General features: G+C 46.1%; 1 protein-coding gene across 2 annotated transcripts in view; it reads left to right on the top strand.

Moving 5' to 3' along the window:
* The first annotated feature begins 429 nt into the window (after positions 1-429).
* VGLL4 (vestigial like family member 4) overlaps positions 430-19,644 on the top strand; it is a 171,052-nt gene continuing 151,837 nt past the window's right edge. The window contains exons 1-2 of one of the 2 annotated variants that reach the window (XM_055259870.2): positions 430-585; positions 18,157-18,233. In XM_055259870.2, coding sequence (XP_055115845.1) covers positions 18,170-18,233 — 64 coding nt within the window. In that variant the 5' untranslated portion in view covers positions 430-585; positions 18,157-18,169. Of the gene's footprint in view, positions 586-1,478; positions 1,567-18,156; positions 18,234-19,644 lie in introns of those variants that run through there. The other variant, XM_055259871.2, reaches the window with a different exon arrangement.

The raw sequence follows: 19,644 nt of genomic DNA on the forward strand, positions 1-19,644 counted from the left end.
AATGTTTTCTTAATTGTGGCAGTACAAGAAAACAATAGGGCAAGGGTTGCTGGGGATGGCGGGGGGCGGGTATCAGGCCTCTATCCCCCGGCCCCCCACCACCAAATCCCAGAGAAAGACAGGAAAAAATTAAAGACAGGCCTTTTCTTTTCGTGGTCACATGTCTGCCCTGCTGCTGTAATATAAGAACCTGCGCCAGTTAGAAACGTTTTACCTCCTCCTCCCTGCCCCTCCCCGGGCACATTTCAGAGCAGGCCGGGTTGTGGACGCCAGTAGTTTGCCAAACACAGCAAACACTGGTGTGTGAGCGGCTGAAGGGGACTCTTTCCACTGCGATCTCCCTCCCTCCCAGCCTGTTTTGATTTACTAGGACTTCCTCCTCCGGGCGAGGCGGGGGAAGGACGCCGCCGAGCGCCTGGAGTTGTGCGCGTGTGCGTGTGCGAGTGTGAAGTGCAGCGCTGGAGTGCAACATGCTGTAATGGGTGGAAACCGAGCGGCGTCGGAGCGCCCTGGACCGCCGCGGCCGTTCTGAGCGCAGTGGCGCCGAGCAGCCCCTCCCGCAGCCGGTGTGACCTGTCCCTTCAGGTGTGTGGCCGTCTGCCCGTCGGGGAGCGTGGCTCGGGAATGCGGATGCCGAGAGGGGGCGACGGGGCCCAGGAGGCGGGGGACGGAAGGTGCGCCGCGTTCCGGGGGTGAGTGGGTGTGGACGGCGAACCGGCGCGGGCGGGTGGTGCGCCCTTCCCCGGCTTTTCGGCGAGCCGGGGGAAGCGGAGGGCGGCGTGGGTGCCGCAGGTTCGGCTGAACTCCGGGCACTTGGCGGGGTGTGTGTGGCGGGAAGGGCAGCAGGTCCGCGGGACGGGTCTGGTTGGACTGTGAACGTCGGCGTCCCGTGCGCAGTCTCCCGTGAGCGGGGACCTACTGTGCGCGCGTGGGGAGCGCGGCGGGCACCTGGGCGCGCACAAAATGTGCGTTTGTGTTTGTACATTTGCACGGAGCTGTGTCCCCTGGCGGGGCCTCGGGGGCCGGGGGCGTGCGAGATGCCGTTTCCACAGCAGTGTGCGCCATGTCCACGCGCCTTGCCCGCTGGCGCCTCTCGGGAGCGCCCGCCCCGGCAAACCTCACTGCCCCAGCGCGCCGGCATCGGCCCGGGAGGTGCGAGCTGGCACCGGGCGCGCAGCTGGCGGGGTAGGGAAAACGGCCGCTCCCTGCCGCGGGTGGCCCCGCCCCTGTTTCCCTCCCGGCTCACCTGGGCTCAGCCCCCACCTGCTCCGTGAGGGGCGTGACCGAGGGCGTGGCCTGGCTAGCCTGGCGGAGCCCGGCTCAGGGTGGGCGGTGCCTCATTCCAGGGATTCCTTGCGCTCCCGCGCTCGCGTCCGCCGGTCTGGGCCGCGCGTGCGTGTGCGTGTGCGTGTTTGGCGGGGGCCCGTGCGGGGGCTCGGGCGCGAGCGCGCCTGTGCGTCTGCGCGCCCTCGGGGTGTGCCCCGCGTGCCCAGGTCCCGTCCCCGCCCCTGGGTCCCCCGCAGGGCCAGGCCGGCCCGAGGCGGGCGCGCCCAGAGCCGCCCGGCGGTGAGTGCGGTTGACCCGGTCGGCGGGGCGGGACCCGGGCTGGGCGGGGGCCGGCCTCAGGGGAGCCTTGGGGGGGCTGTCGGAGCAGAACCGGGATGCCCTGAGGGAGGGAAGAGGTGGCGGGTCCTCGCCGGGCCGCTCGGGAGGCGCCAGTGGGAGCGGAAGCGCCTAGGCTCCCGGAGGACGTCCTGGGAGTCGGAGGCGCGGGGCGGGCAAGGAGGCCCGCGCCTGGCATCCCCGCGGTCCCCGCGGGCCTCAGGGAGGTCTGTGATGTGGACTGCGGGAAGGGGCACCGTCCTCTTCGTGTGCTTCGTGCCCCGTCCCCAAAACAGGACTGCACACTCTCCCTGCAGCCAGTGCAGGCCTCGCCGAAGAGCACAGGGCTGTTCGCTTTTTGTTTTGCTTGAAGTCTCCTTTGATTCATCACCCTGAGACATTTAACTGTCTTAGGTTACGAAGACAGTGCTTGCTGGGGCTATTAGTATTTATGTACGTTGCTGGCATGTGTTCGTCTGTTTAAGTTAGATGATTAAAAAATCGGTTTCGCTTTGATCGTCGGTGCTGTGTGTCTGCTAGTTGTAGTCCCTTCTCTGTGATTAATAAGAACCAGCAGCCTGGCGCGGGAGGGTAGGGGTGTGGGGGAAGTGGAGGCGGCTCTGCTGGGTTTTATCAACAGCTGGTTGCCCTCTCTTTGAAAGACACTGTCTCCCAGTTTGTGGAGTTTTAATATCTTGTTCTACACCCAAGCCTACCTCGACTCAGAAGGAGTCTGGCAGTTGTTTCCTCTAAATAGTCAAAGACAAAAAAAATTTAATTTGCCTATTAGGATTTGAAGGTCAGTTTTGCATACCATGTTAGCATACCAAACTTTAACTCTTTCTCTACTCGCTGAGTCCACGGACTTGTACTGTTCATTGTTTCCTGCTTGCATCTAATGAAGAGTCTGCGCATGACTGGGAGGGGAGTAGAGTGGGCAGTTTAAGGAGACCTTTGGGGTCGGAGCAGTAAAGCTGTCCCTGTGGTGTGATCTTGGGACAAGTTATTTATTATCTCTAAGTCCCAGTGCTCTCAATTTAAATAAAGGGTTTAGAAATACTTGATTCAGAAGTTTCTTGTCTTACACTCAAGACAGTTTTGAATTTTTTCTTGTATTTCCTGTTACATCTGGCCTGAAAAGTCATCTCCCCCACGATGGAAATGATGTAAACCCTTCAATTCGTTGTTTAACTTTGGCAAAATTTTAATCCCAGGCTAATTTCCCCTGCCACCATTTTTTCACACTTCTGGGCAGCCTGCCTTTGCTTTCCCATTTGGAAGGGAATGCAAACTAATTTTTATGTTGACCAAAACATAATACAATTAAGAAGATAATTCTGCTATAAATAACTATGGACTACATTCCAAAACTGTGAATGTTGTAGTAAAAACAGCTCTGGGTTATTATTTCTGGAGACTTGAGTTCTAGTCCTATCAGTGTCACCGACTAGCTTTATGACCAGAAATAAGTTAGTCGTACTCAAACTTTGTGTTTTATTTTCCTTTGTAAAAGGGCGGTCATATCAGTTCCAATACATCACAGAGTTTCAGGAATTACAGAGAATAATGTGCTTTGAAAGTATTTTGTGTTATTTATAAATTCTTTGAAGCTTTGAAAGAGCTACATAAACACAATTGTTACTGCTATCCCCCAACTGATTTAAAATTATGACTTTATCTGAAGATTTTAACACTTCTTACAGACATGATAATTATGTAAAAACTTTCACTTTTAAATGTCCTGGGCCGGGCGCAGTGTCTCACCTATGTAATCCCAGCACTTTGGGAGGCTGAGGTAAGAGGATCGCTTGAGGCCAGGAGTTCCAGACCAGCCTGGACAACAGAGAGACTCCCGGCTCCCAACTGTACCAAAAAAAAAAAAAAAATTCTGTAGTGGGAAATTCCTTTTAACCCCTTATGGAGGCAGCCCTGTTACCAGTCTCTGGTGGTTGCCAAAACAAATCCAAAGGGAGATTTTATTTCGTGTCTCTTCTAGGTATCTCTCTTGGAGAGCTTTGCTGTACAGCTTTTAATTTGCCGTAGTAAAATAATGAGTAGGTTAACAATAAAAGTTGTTTTGTAACTTTGAACATGACCTAACAAAAGTACTAAAAGTTGTAAGCTCAGGAGGGAAAAATAAAATACACGGGAAAATTTTGACGTCACTGAAATTGTGACAGTGTGGTGATGTTAACATACCAATGTGTCTGCTTATTGCCTGTGTGGGATGAGCTGTTGCAGCTATGAGAACCTGGTGAAAGAGAAAGTTTTTTTGTGTGTGCGTTAAGAAATTTCTTCGAGGTATGTTAACTGAGGCTCATTTGTGTTTCTTTCAGGGAGCTCATCTAAAGTTAATGAAGCTATGGGTGGTTGTTTAATAGAAGAGTAAAGTGAGTGCTGCTAATCTGTAGCATTTAGGATCTGTCCACATTAACCACCCCCCCGCCCCCCAAAAAAACCCAATACCATAAGAACTAGATTGCAAAATCTTGATGCAAGATTTGGCAGATACAAACTGCCAAGGTAGGAAAAGGAGTGTAGGAGGTGCTAAAACCAGAACAATTATACCTTCTTGAAATACAGAATAATAGCACTTTTGCAAAGAGAGAAAACTTTGTAGCATGTACTTTCTGTGTCTCATGCCTCAGGTCTGATAATCAGATATAGTCAATCCTCATTTTTCGTGGGTTCCATGTTTATAAATTTGTCTACTCACTAAAATTTATTTGTAAGCCCCAAATCAATGCCTCTGACACTTTCTTCGACATTTGTGGACATGTGCAGCATGGGGAAAAATTTGAGCCTCCCAATGCACATGATCTCAGTAGAGCTCAGACAAGGCAATATCCTGCCTTCTTGTTTGAGCTCTCATGCTGTAAACAAGTGTGCTTTTTGCAGTTTATTTAGTAACATGTTTTTATATATTTTTGTGCCTTTTTTTTTTTTTTTTTTTTGAGACGGAGTTTCACTCTTGTTGCCCAGGCTGGAGTGCAGTGGCACGATCTCGGCTCACTGCAACTTCCACCTTCTGGTTTCAAGTGATTCTCTTGCCTCAGTCTCCCGAGTAGCTGGGATTACAGGCACCTGCCACCACACCTGGCTAATTTTTGTATTTTTAGTAGATACGGGGTTTCACCATGTTGGCCAGGCTGGTCTTGAACTCCTGACTTTGTGATCCGCCTGCCTCGGCCTCCCAAAGTGCTGGGATTACAGGCCTGAGCCACCGCACCCTGCCCATTTTTGTGCTTTTTGTTGGGGATTTTGCTATTTACAGTGGCCCCCAAGTATGGTGCTAAAATGCTGTCTAATGTTCCTCAGCCAAGAAGGCTGTGATGAGCCTCATGGAGAAAATATACATGTTAGATGAGCTTTGTTCAGGCTTGAGTTACGCTGCTGTTGTCCTTGAGTTCAACATTAATGAATCAACAATAGGTATTAAATAAGGTGTCTTTAAACAGAAACATACGTAAAACAAGGTTGTGTATTGATCAGTTTGCAAAAATGTGACCAGAAGCCGGAAGGAATCTCACTCTCATTTCCCCTAGGAATAGTGGTTCAATATCCACTAATTCAGTGTTCACAGAGATTTTACAGAACACAACTACTATGAATAACAAGAACTAGGCCGGGCATGGTGGCTCACACCTATAATCCCAGCACTTTGGGAAGCCGAGGCAGGCGGATCACCTGAGGTCAGGAGTTTGAGACCAGCCTGGCCAACATGGTGAAACCCCGTCTCTACTAAAAATACAAAAATTAGCTGGGCATGGTGGCGGGCACGTGTGATCCCAATTACTAGGGAGGCTGAGTCAGGAGAATTGCTTGAACCCGGAAAGTGGAGGTTGCAGTGAGCTGAGATCGCACCATTGCACTCCAGCCTGGGCGACAGATCAAGGCTCTGTCTCAAAAAAAAAAAAAAAGAACCAATAATATTTACTGACAGTGATAACTACAGTGCTACCTAATGTTGCGCTGTGTCATGAATTAGATGACTTTATGTAGGCTTTAATAGGCTGAGAGCTGAGATTTGATTTTGGAACAATGGAGAGTTAGACATGGGCTCTTCTGGGAAGCTTGCTAACTTGGGCTGTGATACAAATTCATCTTTTTTTTTTTTTTTTGAGATGGAGTCTCGCTCTGTCACCCAGGCTGGAGTGCAGTGGCGCAATCTTGGCTCACTGCAAGCTCCGCTTCCCAGGTTCATGCCATTCTCCTGCCTCAGCCTCCCGAGTAGCTGGGACTACAGGTGCCTGCCACCGTGCCTGGCTAGTTTTTTGTATTTTTAGTAGAGATAGGGTTTCACTGTGTTAGCCAGGATGGTCTCGATCTCCTGATCCGCCCACCTCGGCCTCCCAAAGTCCTGGGATTACAGGCGTGAGCCACCGCACCCGGCCCAAATTCATCTTTTATGCTTGGGAGTAATAGATCCCTAAGAATATGTGTCGCTTTAGCACTTGTGAATAGGAAATAGTAACTATTCAAATGAGTATTCAAATTTTAAGTCTTCAAATAAATGCAAGAGCAAGCATATCCAGAGTAAACTAAAAATGCCAAAGAGTTTCTGTTATTTCGTGTGCCTTGCTGTATAAGGCTGAGGTCTTGAAAATGAAGAGAGAGAGATTCATAATATCCTAAAATGAGAAAGGAAAACATGGTTCATTTTTTTCTTTTTTTTTGTATTTTTATTTATTTATTTTATTTTATTTTTTGTATTTTTAGTAGAAATGGGATTTCACCATGTAGGCCAGGCTGGTCTTGAATCTCTGGCCTCAAGTGATCCACCTGCCTTGGCCTCCCAAAGTGCTGTGATTACAGGTGTGAGCCACCGTGCCTGGCCTCATTTTTATTTGGGCTGACAACAGTGTTGAAAAATGTTGGGAATTGGTAGTCTGTTCAGAAAGTTCAGACTTGATTTTTATTTGTCCCGCTTACATAACAGTGGTTTCAGTGTGGGCCCACCATATAGTCACTTTCCATAGGACACTTTAGGGAGATGGGTGGACCTCAGCCAGCAGTAAGAATTTTGCACCAGCATCAGGCAGCATTGCATAGGGCCATGAAATGTGTTGTAATGTAAGTTGGGTTTTGCAGCCCAGAGCCTGTATAGCTGTCCCTCACTGGGTACATGATCAGCTTTCATACAGTCTGTGCATTTGCATAGTTTACACTGATACCAAACTGTATTGCAATAACTGAGGATTTTTGTCACTGTGTGGTGGTACTATCTGCTAGCTCCTGTTGCCAGGGTAGTTGTGATGACTAAATATCGTACTCCTGCCCTCCTGCAGGGCTGAGAAGTCCCATAGACTCAAGCCCTGAGCCAGGTTAGCATCAGGAAACCTTGAGTGGTTGAGCAGAGCATTCATTCAGGGTTTCCATCCAGAGTGTTAGTCCATGGTATATTTGAAATTCTTCTAACAGACGTAGGCATGGAGTCACATTAATAGTAACCAAGGCAGGTAAGAATTGTTCTGAGTTAATGGGGGTCTCACTTTCTGTTGAGGTCGTGGGAGGTGGAGGCACCTAAGGTTACCTGTTCCTGCTGTACAGCCTCCAGCCTACATTGGAGGGTAAGAGATTGACGGCTGCCCAGCCTGTAGACCTCCCTCCTGCAGAGGTTTCACAGGAGGGATGCTAAGCCTTATGGAAAGGGTGTGATCTGGGGCTCACACTTGAGGTTGGCAGGTACCTGAAAAAATCCTAATTAGAGATTTTATGCAGATATATATATATATAAAATATACATACATATATATATATATATAAATATATATACACACAGTTCTCAGGAGGTAGACATAGAACATGTAGATATATTGTTCAAATATTAGAACGTTTGGGCCGGGCACGGTGGCTCATGCCTGTAATCCCAGCACTTTGGGAGGCCGAGGCTGGTGGATCACTAGGTCAGGAGATTGAGACCATCCTGGCTAACACAGTGAAACCCCGTCTCTACTAAAAATACAAAAAATTAGCCGGGCGTGGTGGCGGGTGCCTGTAGTCCCAGTACTCGGGAGGCTGAGGCAGGAGAATGGCATGAACCCTGGAGGCGGAGCTTGCAGTTAGCTGAAATTGTGCCACTGCACTCCAGCCTGGGCGACAGAGCGAGACTCCGTCTCAAAAAAAAAAAAAAAAATTAGAACGTTTGGCCTTGTAATGAATTTTCAGGAGTGATCATGTGTAGAAGTAAGGAATTTGATGCAAGCAGAAGCAGCTGAGTTCTTCTGGCATTGATGCTTCAAATTACAGCAGCGTGAGTCAGTTATACCTGCTTGGGACATGCCTCCATGAGGAAAGCTGGAATAGCAAATGATCCGTCTGTTCATGCTCTTTCTTTGATAATATGACTGTTGAGAGAATATTTTGAATAAGGGCTGGCTTCTATTTAGAAAGGTAATGTAGGATTTAAGGTTGTGAACAGTTCAAGCACCAAGGTGAAATTTTAAAAATGTTCTCACTGAACCTTAACAGTTGGCCATTGGAGCTTGACCACAGGTCTTCCTGAGCATGGTGAAGTCGACACCATCCTTCCTACTACTGTACCTGTTCGTTGATACCAAAGTCCTCAGGGTTTTTGCTTGACTCCTCTGTAGCTGTGGCCCCAGAAACCGCCATGTCTTGGTAGTTTGTTGCCAGTGTCGTTGTTGGCCACAGTCTCAGCATCAATTGACCTGGTGTGACAGTCTTCTTTTCTTACCTGCCTTGGTTACTATTAATGTGACTCCATGCCTACGTCTGTTAGAAGAATTTCAAATATACCATGGTTTGCGTGTTCCCGAGAGGTAAGGGCTTGCTTTCCCTTGCTCGCTGTTGAAACAGTCACATTATTGCCTGATAGGTATCTCAAGGTGTAGGGGAAAGAGCACAGGGCTAGAAGTCGTGGTTGCTAACGGAAGGTTTGCTTTGACCTAGGCTAAATAATTGTGCTTGTCACTAAAACCTCTCTAGCGTGATCAACTTAAGAGTAGTAAAAGTAGCACTGGAGGGAAAATCGAGAGACTTGAATTCTAGTCTTAGTTGCTTCAGGAAGTCACTTACATTCTTGGTGCCTCAATTTTTCTTTTTTTTAATCTGTAGAAGAAAAATAATAACATATTTGGCCATTTGGCCTAAGTAATAATTTGATTGTGAGAATCCAATGAGGTCATTTATGTGAATGTATTTTGAAAACATGTATGCTATACACCTGGAAAATGGTGGTGGTAGACTAATAAAATCTGTTTCTCTTTTTAGTTTGTAAGACATTCTCAGTTACATCGTTTAATCTATGTGCTAAGCTTGTGATCATATGAAGTTAGTTAGGCAATGTTTTTTACTGTTTTCTTTAAGGAGGACACTAGGGCCTGGAGAAGGTAAATGACTGGCCCATACAATTAAGTGTTGGACATCTAGGGCAAAGCCTAGAGCAAAATAGGCTTTTAGGGATTGTTGACTGAATGAGTGAAAGATTTAAAGTAGGGCTGAAACTTGGGCTTCCTGATGCTAAAGTCCTGGCTCTGTTGACTTAACAGATGGTGAAGTGCGAGAAGAAAAGAGGATTACTCAAATGAGAGATATTTTTAGCAAGAAGAGCAGAGAGGGATGGTCTGAGAATGGGATGTTAACAGGAAAAATATGTGCTGCACGAAGTTGGTGGGCCATCACCGGACACTGGGGAGGAGAAAGAGCTGAAGGATTTAAAACCATGAAACTGTGCTTGCATGTCGCCACCACAGTCTGGTGACATTTGGTTTGATTCTCATTTCAGTTTTCCTTCTCACTGAGCCTGACAGCCAGCGTATCACCCAGTGTCATCCATATTTGGTGTACAGTGCTCAAGGGCAGGGAGTTAACTTTTCTTTTTTTGTAACGTCTAAATACAGTGTTTTAATAGAGGAGATACCCAATAAATACCTCTAAATTCTTTTTTATTTTTATGTTTTGAGACGGTCTCCCTCTGTCACCCAGGCTGAAGTACAGTGGCGTGATCTCCGCTCATTGCAGCTTCAACTTCCTGGGCTCAAGCCATCCTTCTGCCTCAGCCTCCCAAGTAGCTGGGACTACAGGCGTACGCCACCATACCTGGCTAATTTTTTTTTTTTTTTTTTTTTTTGAGATGGAGCCCAGGCTGGAGTGCAGTGGCACGATCTCAGCTCACTGCAAGCTCTGCCTCCCGGGTTCACGCCATTCTCCTGCCTCCTCAGCCTCCCGAGTAGCTGGGACCACAGGTGCCCGCCACCATGCCTAGCTAATTCTTTGTACTTTTAGCCGAGATGGGGTTTCACCATGTTAGCCGGGTTGGTCTCGATCTCCTTACCTCATGATCTGCACGCCTCAGCCTCCCAAAGTGCTGGGATTACAGGGGTGAACCACTGTGTCCAGCCAATTTTTGTATTTTTTGTTGGGATGAGGTTTTGCCATGTTGCCCAGGCTGGTCTCAAATTCCTGGGCCCAGGTAGTCTGCCCACCTCGGCCTCCCAAAGTGCTGGAATTACAGGCATGAGCCATTGTGCCCGGCCACCTCTAAATTCTTTTTTTTTTTTTTTTTTGAGATGGAGTCTCACTCTGTTGCTCAGGCTGAGTACAATGGTGTGATCTCAGCTTACTGCAAACTCCACCTCCCGGGTTCAAGTGATTCTCCTGCCTCAGCCTCCTGAGTAGCTGGGATTACAGGTGCTCACCACCACGCCCAGCTAATTTTTGTATTTTTAGTAGAGACAGGGTTTCACCATGTTGGCCAGGCTGGTTTCGAACTCCTGACCTCAAGTAATCTGCCTGCCTCAGCCTCCCAAAGTGCTGGGATTATATGCGTGAGCCACGGTGCCTGGCCACATCTTTAAATTCTTGATGGCCAAGAAGTACACCCCATGCCATGGTGTGATAGTTCATACTTTTGGGTTTGTCCTACCATTGCATATTATTAGCTGAAACCAAATTGATTTTAGCTCAGGGAGTGGTCCTGGGGAGGCCAGAGTTTGGACTCATGATGGAACAGGGCCAACGGGTGTTAGGGTATTTTATTGTATGCATCTGGAAGTTGGAGAGGCCATCAGGTGTTTAAGGATAGTGATGTCTGTCTGTTTCTGACTTTTGGCCCCATTACTGTGTGTGGCAGGAACACCTGGCAGTTTGAATGTGATTCCTCCCATGCTCACCCCCCTGGCCTCCACATCTAGGCAAGGTAGTTGCTCCATGTTCTCATACTCTTACCTAAAGTATATCGTATCTAGTCACTGCCATGGGACAGACATGGAGTGAACATGCCTGGTGCTGTAGCTTTTATAGTGCAAATCTTCTTGGAAAACTTCCATAACATATTTTGGAGTTGTGTTCCCTTGCTTGAAAAACATTATAATCTAATATACCCCACAGTGCTGTTCCCAGGTGATTTGGTTTGAATGTTTGTCGCCTCCAAATGTTATGTGGAAATGTGATCCTCAATGTTGGAGGTGGGTCCTGGTGGGAGAGGTTGGATCATGGGAGCGATCCCTCATGAATGGTTTAGTGCCATCCCCTTGGTGATGGGTGAGTTCTCTGGTAGTTCCTGGGAGATCTGGTTGTTGAAAAGAATGTGGCACCTTCTTGCCTCTTTTGCTCCTGCCCTCGCCATGTGATGTGTTGGCTTCTGCTTTGCCTTCCATTATGATTGGAAGCTTCCTGAGGTCTCACCAGAAGCTGAGCAGACGCTGGCACCATGCTTATACAGTCTACTGTGAGCCAGTTAAACCTCTTTTCTTATAAATTACCCAGCCTCAGGTATAACTTTATAGTGACACAAAACAGACTAACACACCAAGATAGGTACTCGTGTCCCCTTGTTGACTAAAAAGGGACAGTTCTTTGTGGAAGGCCAAAAAATGGCTGTCAGATTTATAGCTGAGCTTGCCGTTAGCACTGAATGCCCCTAAGTTTTTGTAGCTTTAAAATTGATACCTCTTGTTTCCTAATTCTCAACCTTTAGTTATTTGGAAGAACATATTAATTGAGGCTAAGGGAGTGTGAGGAAAGGCATGTGGACTGGCAGAGAAAATATATGACCATTACCTGAAAAAAAAAATCCACAACAAAATATATGTCTATCATGATGAATTATGTTCACATTTGACAACCGTGAAAAAGGTGAATGGATAGACCAGAAACTGGTTTGCAGTGCAGTGGAGCACACAATGTACTTTGTATCTGGTTTTTTTTTTTTTTTTAGATAAAGTCTTGCACTGTTCCCCGGGCTGGAGTGCAATGGTGCAATCTCGGCTCACAGCAACCTCCGCCTCTCAGGTTCAAGTGATTCTCCTGCCTCAGCCTCCTGAGTAGCTGGGATTACAGGCGCCCACCACCATGCCTGGCTAATTTCTTGTATTTTTAGAAAAGACAGGGTTTCACTATGTTGGCCAGGCTCGTCTTGAACTCCTGACCTTGTGATCCGCCCACCTTGGCCTCCCAAAGTGCTGGGATTACAGGCATGAGCCACTGCACCTGGCCCTCTGTATCTTTTTCTAGAGCCACACTCCTCTCACTTAAATGTTGTTATGTTCCAGGTGTCAGCATTTCAATGGATTATTATTATTATTATTATTTTTGAGATGGAATCTTACTCTGTTGCCCAGGCTGGAGTGCACTTTCCCAATCTCATCTCACCGCAACCTCCATCTCCCGGGTTCAAGCAGTTCTCCTACCTCAGCCTCCTGAGTAGCTGGGATTACTGGCGCCATCGCCACCATGCCTGGCTAATTTTTGTATTTTTAGTAGAGGCTGTTTCACCATGTTGTCCAGGCTAGTCCCGAACCCCCAACCTCAAGGGATCCGCCTGCCTCGGCCTCCCAAAGTGCTGGGATTACAGGTGTGAGTCACCATGCCTGGTCCTCAGTGGATTATTTTTGGTTATCACTATATCCTAATGCAAAACTACCACAGAAATAAGACATTATTGGGATAGACCTATATTTGTTTTTCAGATGCAGCATAATTTTTTGTGCAAGGTAGAGGATAATTTGTGGCTCATAAAGGAAATAAAATAAACTTGTCACCCCCCTGCTTAAAGCTTTTCGGGCCATTCCAGGACTTTTCACGGTCTTAAAATATCAGCGTTGCAGGCCCTCCAGGCACATGTGACCTGGCCCTGTGCTGCCCACCTCAGGCCTCCCTTTTGCTGACTTCAGGGCAGCCACCCTGGCCGCCCCCCACATCACCTGCCCAGCTTTTGTGTGTTGGTCTCAGCATGTGCTGCTGTCTCCTACCTTCCCCCACCCTCTCTGCTCTTTCTGGGTCTAATTCTTCTCATTCTTCAGGTCTCAACTTCCGTTCATCTCTTCAGCGAACTCTTCCCAGACCACACTAGCTAAAGTAGTGGACAGTGCCCTGTCATTTTCAGTACATTTACTGTCATTTGTGATTTATTTAATATATTTGCATATGTTTTGGCAAATAATTATTTTAATACCTATAAGGCCCATTCACTTCTCAGAAAACCATATGAGGGAGGTAATATTAATATCTCCATTTTCCAGATGAGGAAATAGACACACAGAGGTTGTCATTTCCCAGGGTTACATAGATTGGAAGTGGTTTACCTGGATTCATATTAATTCTGATGCTAATTTGGTGCTGAAATAATCATGATGCTGATTTGCCTCTCAATGTGGTGTGATCCTCTATCTAATACTGTAGCCATGGTTTTTCTTCCCACATTATCAATATGTTTTATTGGGTTTATTCAGTGCTGTGGATAGGATGTATATAAGATATAAAATTCAGAAGACTTTTTGTTTGTTTTTTAGAGATGGGGTCTCACCCTGTCACTCAGGCTGGAGTGCAGTGGTGTGATCATAGCTCACTGCAGCATTGACCTCCTGGCTTCAAGGGAGCCTCCCACCTCAGCCTCCCGAGTAGCTGGGACTATAGGTATACGTCCCTATGCCTGGCTAATTTTTTAATCTTTTGTAGAAATGAGTAAATTTCTAAATTTGTGTTGCTCAGGCTGATCTGGAACTCCTGGACTGAAGCGATCCTCCTGCCCTGGCCTCTCAAAGCACTGGGATTACATGGCTGAGCCACCACACCCGCCTGGAAGACCATTTTTTTTTTTTTTATAACAGTTATCTTCCACCTTTGCTTTGTTCTTCCATGGCTAGATAATGCTTGGTCCCCGTCCCTGATTTCCCAGCTGTATTGTCCTTATCTCGCACCTGCTTCCTACAGAAGCCTCTTAACTCATCCACCTCCAGTAACTTCTGGAGTCACCCTCTCCAGTCAAACCATCCTACACAGAACTTCTTCTTCTTCTTCTTTTTTTTTTTTTTGAGGCAGGGTCTGGCTCTGTTGCCCAGGCTGGAGTGCAGTGGTGCAATTACGGCTCACTGCAGCCTCAACCCTCCATGGTCAAGTGATCCTCCCACCTCAGCTCCCTGAGTAGCTGGGACCGTAGGCCCATGCCACCACTTCCAGCTCATTTTTTATTTTTTAAATTTTTTTTGTAGAAATGGGGTCTCACTATGTTGCCCAGGCTGTTCTCCAACTGCTGAGCTCAAGTAATTATTCTGCTTCAGCCTCCTAAAGTGCTGGGACTATAGGCGTGAGCCACATGCCTAGACACATGGAACTTCTAAACTAAAATAGTGTGAACATTATGTCACGGGCCAGCTCAGGGACAGATGATGACAACTGCCTGTTGCCTATGACATTAAGTATAAACCTGAAGGCCAGCTGTCAGCTCTTTCCTAAGGCCACCCGCATCAGGCTCACCTGAATTTAGCTTCTGCTGCTTCCTAACGTGGATTTTCAGTTCTAGACAGGCAGGTCTGGCCACCTGTCCCAGGTGCTCATTCCTGCCCCTGTGCCTTTTCTCAGACTGTTGACTCAGGATGACTGCACTGGGGATAAGACAGGGTCCTTGCACCCAGGAAGTATACAGAAACAGCGCGATCCAGGAAGGCAAGGGAGGCCAGAGAGGAGAGTGACTGCCTGGGGCAGGGCAGCCGGGGAAGGAAATTTTCAAAGTGGCTTTTTGAAACACACACGCATCCACAAACCACCCCCAAACAAAAAATAGATGTGCACAAGGCAAACACATTAGCTGACATTGATCTCTTTTATCATACAATACCCATTTTAATTTTAAATAATATTTAGTCTTTGATTATCCTTTTTTTAATTTTGCCTGTCATTATTCTATCTTATAAACTTTAGTTTCCGGACAAGAGCATGACTCCTTGAAAGCAGAGATCTATCTTCTGTTTCTCCTTAACCTTTCCTGGGCACTTTGCTGAACTTAGAATAGTTGTGTAATAAACATTGGCTGATTTCATTAATAAGGTTGCAGCAGATGGCAGGTGCCTTGTGGATGAGCCTTTAATACCCATTGTCTTATCTACCTACTTTGAATGTAAGTTGCTTGGGGGTTTAGGATTTCATAGCATCTGTATAAACTTAAATGTCTAATCTTCCTCTATGCTAGAATTCTGGGTCTACCTTATGTCATTTGATGCTTTTATGCTTTGATATTTTGTTTCTGTGCATACTTTATATAACCTAAGGTGTGTATTAATCTATTTAGGTCTAGAATTTTGAAAGCATTGTCCTTTAACTTACTGGGGTAAGATTAATTTAGAGAATTATGAGTCTAAATGCTGTATTATTGCAGAGTAGGATGCTTAGCAGCAGTTACTACCCCAAATCACAAGACCTTTTTTTTTTTTTTTTTTGAGACGGAGTCTCGCTCTGTTGCCCAGGCTGGAGTTCAGTGGCGTGATCTCAGCTCACTGCAAGCTCCGTCTCGTGGGTTCATGCCATTCTCCTGCCTCAGCTTCCCCAGTACCTGGGACTATGGTGCCCACCACTGCGCCCGGCTAATTTTTTGTGTTTTTAGTAGAGACGGGGTTTCACCGTGTTAGCCAGGATGGTCTCAACCAAATCACAAGACTTTAAACCCAGATCTTTCCTGAATAGGAAACTGGCTTGGGTGAAGAGAGTATTACCTAGTTCTTGGGAGTTCAGCAGACTTTTTTCTATTAGTTCCAAGCTCTTGTTGGTTTTCTCCATTGTTGAACAAGTTCACAAATCCTCCCTCTTAGGAGATGGTCTTTTCTGTTTTACAAAGAAGATGAGGAATGTGAGCACTGTTAGGTTTTCCCTCTTAGACCGCTGCTTTTACCCATCCTCCCTTCTCTCTGAAAAAGAAGACGTGCGTGTGTTGGGAGGTCGTTGCCTCCCTGCCACTCTTAGTCTTCCATGGCCCTCCCCTCCCCTCTCTGCCTGCCAAGCTCAGTGAGCTCCGCCTCTGCGTTTTCCTGCATCCCCGCGGCTCCGGTGCCAGTGCCCCTCGCTGCCCTCTGCGTGCCTGCCCACGGCTCTGGCCTTCCCGTTGTCCACTCTGCGCTGAGCTTCCCAAGCTCTTCTCCGTTCCACGTGGTGCGGCCAGGATAACTTGCCCAGAACGTGTGGACGACTAAGCCGCTTTTCTGCTCAGATGGAGTTTTCAGTGGCTCCTTAATGCATGTCAAGCCGCTGTCCCATCAAAGCCCTCAGTCCTTTCACGATGTGGTCCCAGTCTAAATTTCCATCCTTGTCGCTTACTTTCTGTCCACATTTTACTCTTGTAGGCAATTTGGGCAGCGTGTTGTTAAACCGATTCTGCTTCTGTTCTTCCCTTCTGGGGGAGGAACTTTTATATTGGTTCTTCAAAGGCTCCGCTCAAGTTCTGTTTTCTTCACAAAGCCTTTCAGAATTCATCGTATTTCTGTAGGACTTTGTTTCTAGCACTGTTCTGACGCTTTGCACATTTTGTCCTAACCCGATATTTTCCCCAGGTGTTCCCTGAGATGCGTTTCAGGTTAAAAATGGCTCATGACGTCTAGGAGGTTTCGCGTGTACAGGGCTTTCTGCCCCCACAACGGGAGATTAAAGGCACGGGGAGGAAAATACGCTGCTTAGCTTGGTTTACTCCAGGCTTCCTCAAACTTATTTACCATAGAAGAACGTTTTTTTCTTACAAAATATGAACACCCAGTGCAGATGCTTTGGAAGAATGCTGCCTTAAACTAGATGTCTTGGTGGCCTGCCTCCCGTGCAGATTGAAAGCTCGTCGAAGGCAGCTACTGGGCTTTGTTTATTTTTCCCGCCTGGAGCTCCTCCTAGATATTTAACGTTTACTGAATGAAGTCATATTGCATGATCAGGGATCGATGTTTCTTTTTTTCTTTTCTTTTTTTTTTTTTTTTTTGAGACGGAGTTTCCTTTTTGTTGCCCAGGCTGGAGTGCAATGGCTCAATCTCGGCTCACTGCAACCTCTGTCTCCCGGGTACAAGCGATTTTCCTGCCTCTAGCCTCTTGAGTAGCTGGGATTACAAGCATGGGCCACCATGCCCGGCTAATTTTTTTGTATTTTTAGTAGAGACGGGGTTTCTCCATGTTGTTCAGGCTGGTCTCAAACTCCCGACCTCAGGTTACCTGCCCGCCTCAGCCTCCCAAAGTGCTGGGATTACAGGCGTGAGCCACCGCACCCAACCTAATTTTTTGTAATTTTAATAGAGATGGGGTTTCACCATGTTCGCCAGGCTAGTCTTGAACTCCTGACCTCAAGTGATCCGCCCGCCTTGGCCTCCCAAAGTGCTGGGATTACAGGCATGAGCTACCGTGCCTGGCGGATCAATGTTTCTTTGGAGGCCTGAGGTATGAATATTACAAAGAAAAGCTGGTCTGCCACATGTTGTGACCGGTGCATACGTAGTAGGTACTCCATAAATATTGAAGAATGCTGAATAAATTCCAAGTGTCTGTAAAGTGGTACAGTTAAGGAGTTGTTTTTCTCAGCTGGTGAGCTAGTAGGGTGTGTGTGTGCCAGTAACTGCGTGTGTGTGTTTAAATAACCCAGAAAAGGGAAACTGGGCAAAAAGCATTCTGGTTTTCCAGGGCTTTCCTCGAATTTTAAATCTTTTGCTGTTTTAGCTTTTATAGTATGCTGTAATTTAAGGAAACAACAATAAAAATCCAGTCTTATTAAAAAACATGATGCTACATAAATTGATGATAGGTGGTGATTATATAATATACTATTATACAAAACATGACGTTTTAACAGAAAGATTCTTATTGGACTTAAAATATCATTTAACCTACTAGTGGGTTTCTCACACAGCTTTCCATGAGTATGTGGCATGTGTTAAGCTGCACCTCTGTTAAGCTGCATCACCACCTCACTGGTAGTGATGCTGTGTTCATAGAGCAGCTGTTGTTCTGAAAACCTTTCTTTTATTGAGCATGTTTATACAGGCATGTTATGCATGCACATAAACATAAGCACCAAATAACATGGGCATGAATATTCACAATATCCCTTCTTTTAGTTCCTACATCAGCTGCTTCCTGGAGTTGGCAAAGTTTAGCTTAGTAGACTAAATGGAATTTAACCCTTTTTTCTCTCCCTGAACCAAGCCCATTCTGTTTCCTCATGTGGGAAGAATTTCATCCTTAGAAGAATGATTTGCATTTGGTTGAGGACTCATTCTGTTAATGACTAGGATTCTAAGAGTCTTTTGAATTCTGTTTAAATTATTTTTTTCCCCTTTTATTTTTTCCTCTTAGGCTCCAACCAGGAATGGAGACGCCATTGGATGTTTTGTCCAGGGCAGCATCTCTGGTGCATGCTGATGACGAAAAACGTAAGTGAGGAGTCTATTATAAAATAGCTTAAGTGCTTTATTGATCGCTTGTCTCCTGCTCCATAACAAAATTACATGCTTTTCTACATGGTTTTCTGGCTATTTGCTGTTAATTTTGGTGGTTTTCCTTAGCGATAACAGCTTCACATCCTCATTTGTATTGTCAAGAACATGTAAGTCTTTTAACTGGCATTTAACTATGGATACTGGTTTGTTATTGTTGTTGTTGTTTTTTTTTGGGATGGGATCATGCTGTTTGCCCAGGCTGGTGTCAAACTCCTGGACTCAAGCGTAGGTACTGGTATTTAACTGGTATTTTATTTTATTTATTTATTTGAGATGGAGTCTCACTCTGTCACCCAGACTGGATTGCAGTGGTGCATTCTCGGCTCACTGCAACCTCCACCTCCCAGATTCAAGTGATTCTCCTGCCTCAGCCTCCCAAGTAGCTGGAATTACAGGTGCCTGCCACAATGCCCAGCTAATTTTTTTTTTTGTATTTTTAGTAGAGACGGGGTTTTACCATGTTGGCCAGGCTGGTCTCAAACTCCTGACCTCAAATGATCCGTCTACCTCGGCCTCCCAAAGTGCTGGGATTACAGACGTGAGCTGCCACACCTGGCCTTAATCGGTATTTTAACTTTGTATGCCAGAGTTTGAACCGTTAATTGTAGGTCGCTCTTTCCTTCTCAGGTTACTATCAGTGATCTGGAATGAAGATACTCCTTATGTGTCTCAGATGTTGAGATAAATACGTGTTAGTTGATAGACTAATTGACCAGTAGAGAGCTAGAGATGGGAAAAAAAATCATCGAACGTCATTTATGTTGTTGGAAATGTACAGTATGTGTCATAATGGAAAACAGTCATGAAAATTATGTTTGCATTGCTGACAAAGAGCAAATACTGGGAGAAAGAAATGTTCATTAGTGTAGTCTGAGGGATGGGTGAAAGGAACGATATTGGAAGATTATTCTACAACATTTTAAAGTGATTTTCCTGCTCATCCAACAATATATTTATTTTTAAATGTTCTTGTTCAAAGTTAAGGTTACTTGCTAAACAGTATTGTAAGAATTACTGTTTCATGTTGGAACAGTTCTTTTTCTAAGCCCTAAAATACTAATAACAACAAAAAAATTTAGGTTGAGGTTTTATGCATTATAAGTTCTCGAAGATGAGCTCCTTCCAGTTTAGTCCTTCATGGATTGGCAGACAGCAAGTGCATGTTCTTAAAATCTGAGGTCTGCCTCTCTATTGGCTGTTAGACTTTTATTTTTCTAAGCCGCAGTTTTCTCATTGGTAACATGGAGCAACAATACCTACTTACAAAGTGTTCATGAGGATTAATGGGCTGTTGTGTGTACTGAGCTTACTAATTAGCTTTTGACTCCTGGTTGGGACTGCCTTG

The sequence above is a fragment of the Symphalangus syndactylus genome, chromosome 21, assembly GCF_028878055.3.
Source record: "Symphalangus syndactylus isolate Jambi chromosome 21, NHGRI_mSymSyn1-v2.1_pri, whole genome shotgun sequence".
In the NCBI taxonomy this organism is placed as follows: Eukaryota; Metazoa; Chordata; class Mammalia; order Primates; family Hylobatidae; genus Symphalangus; species Symphalangus syndactylus.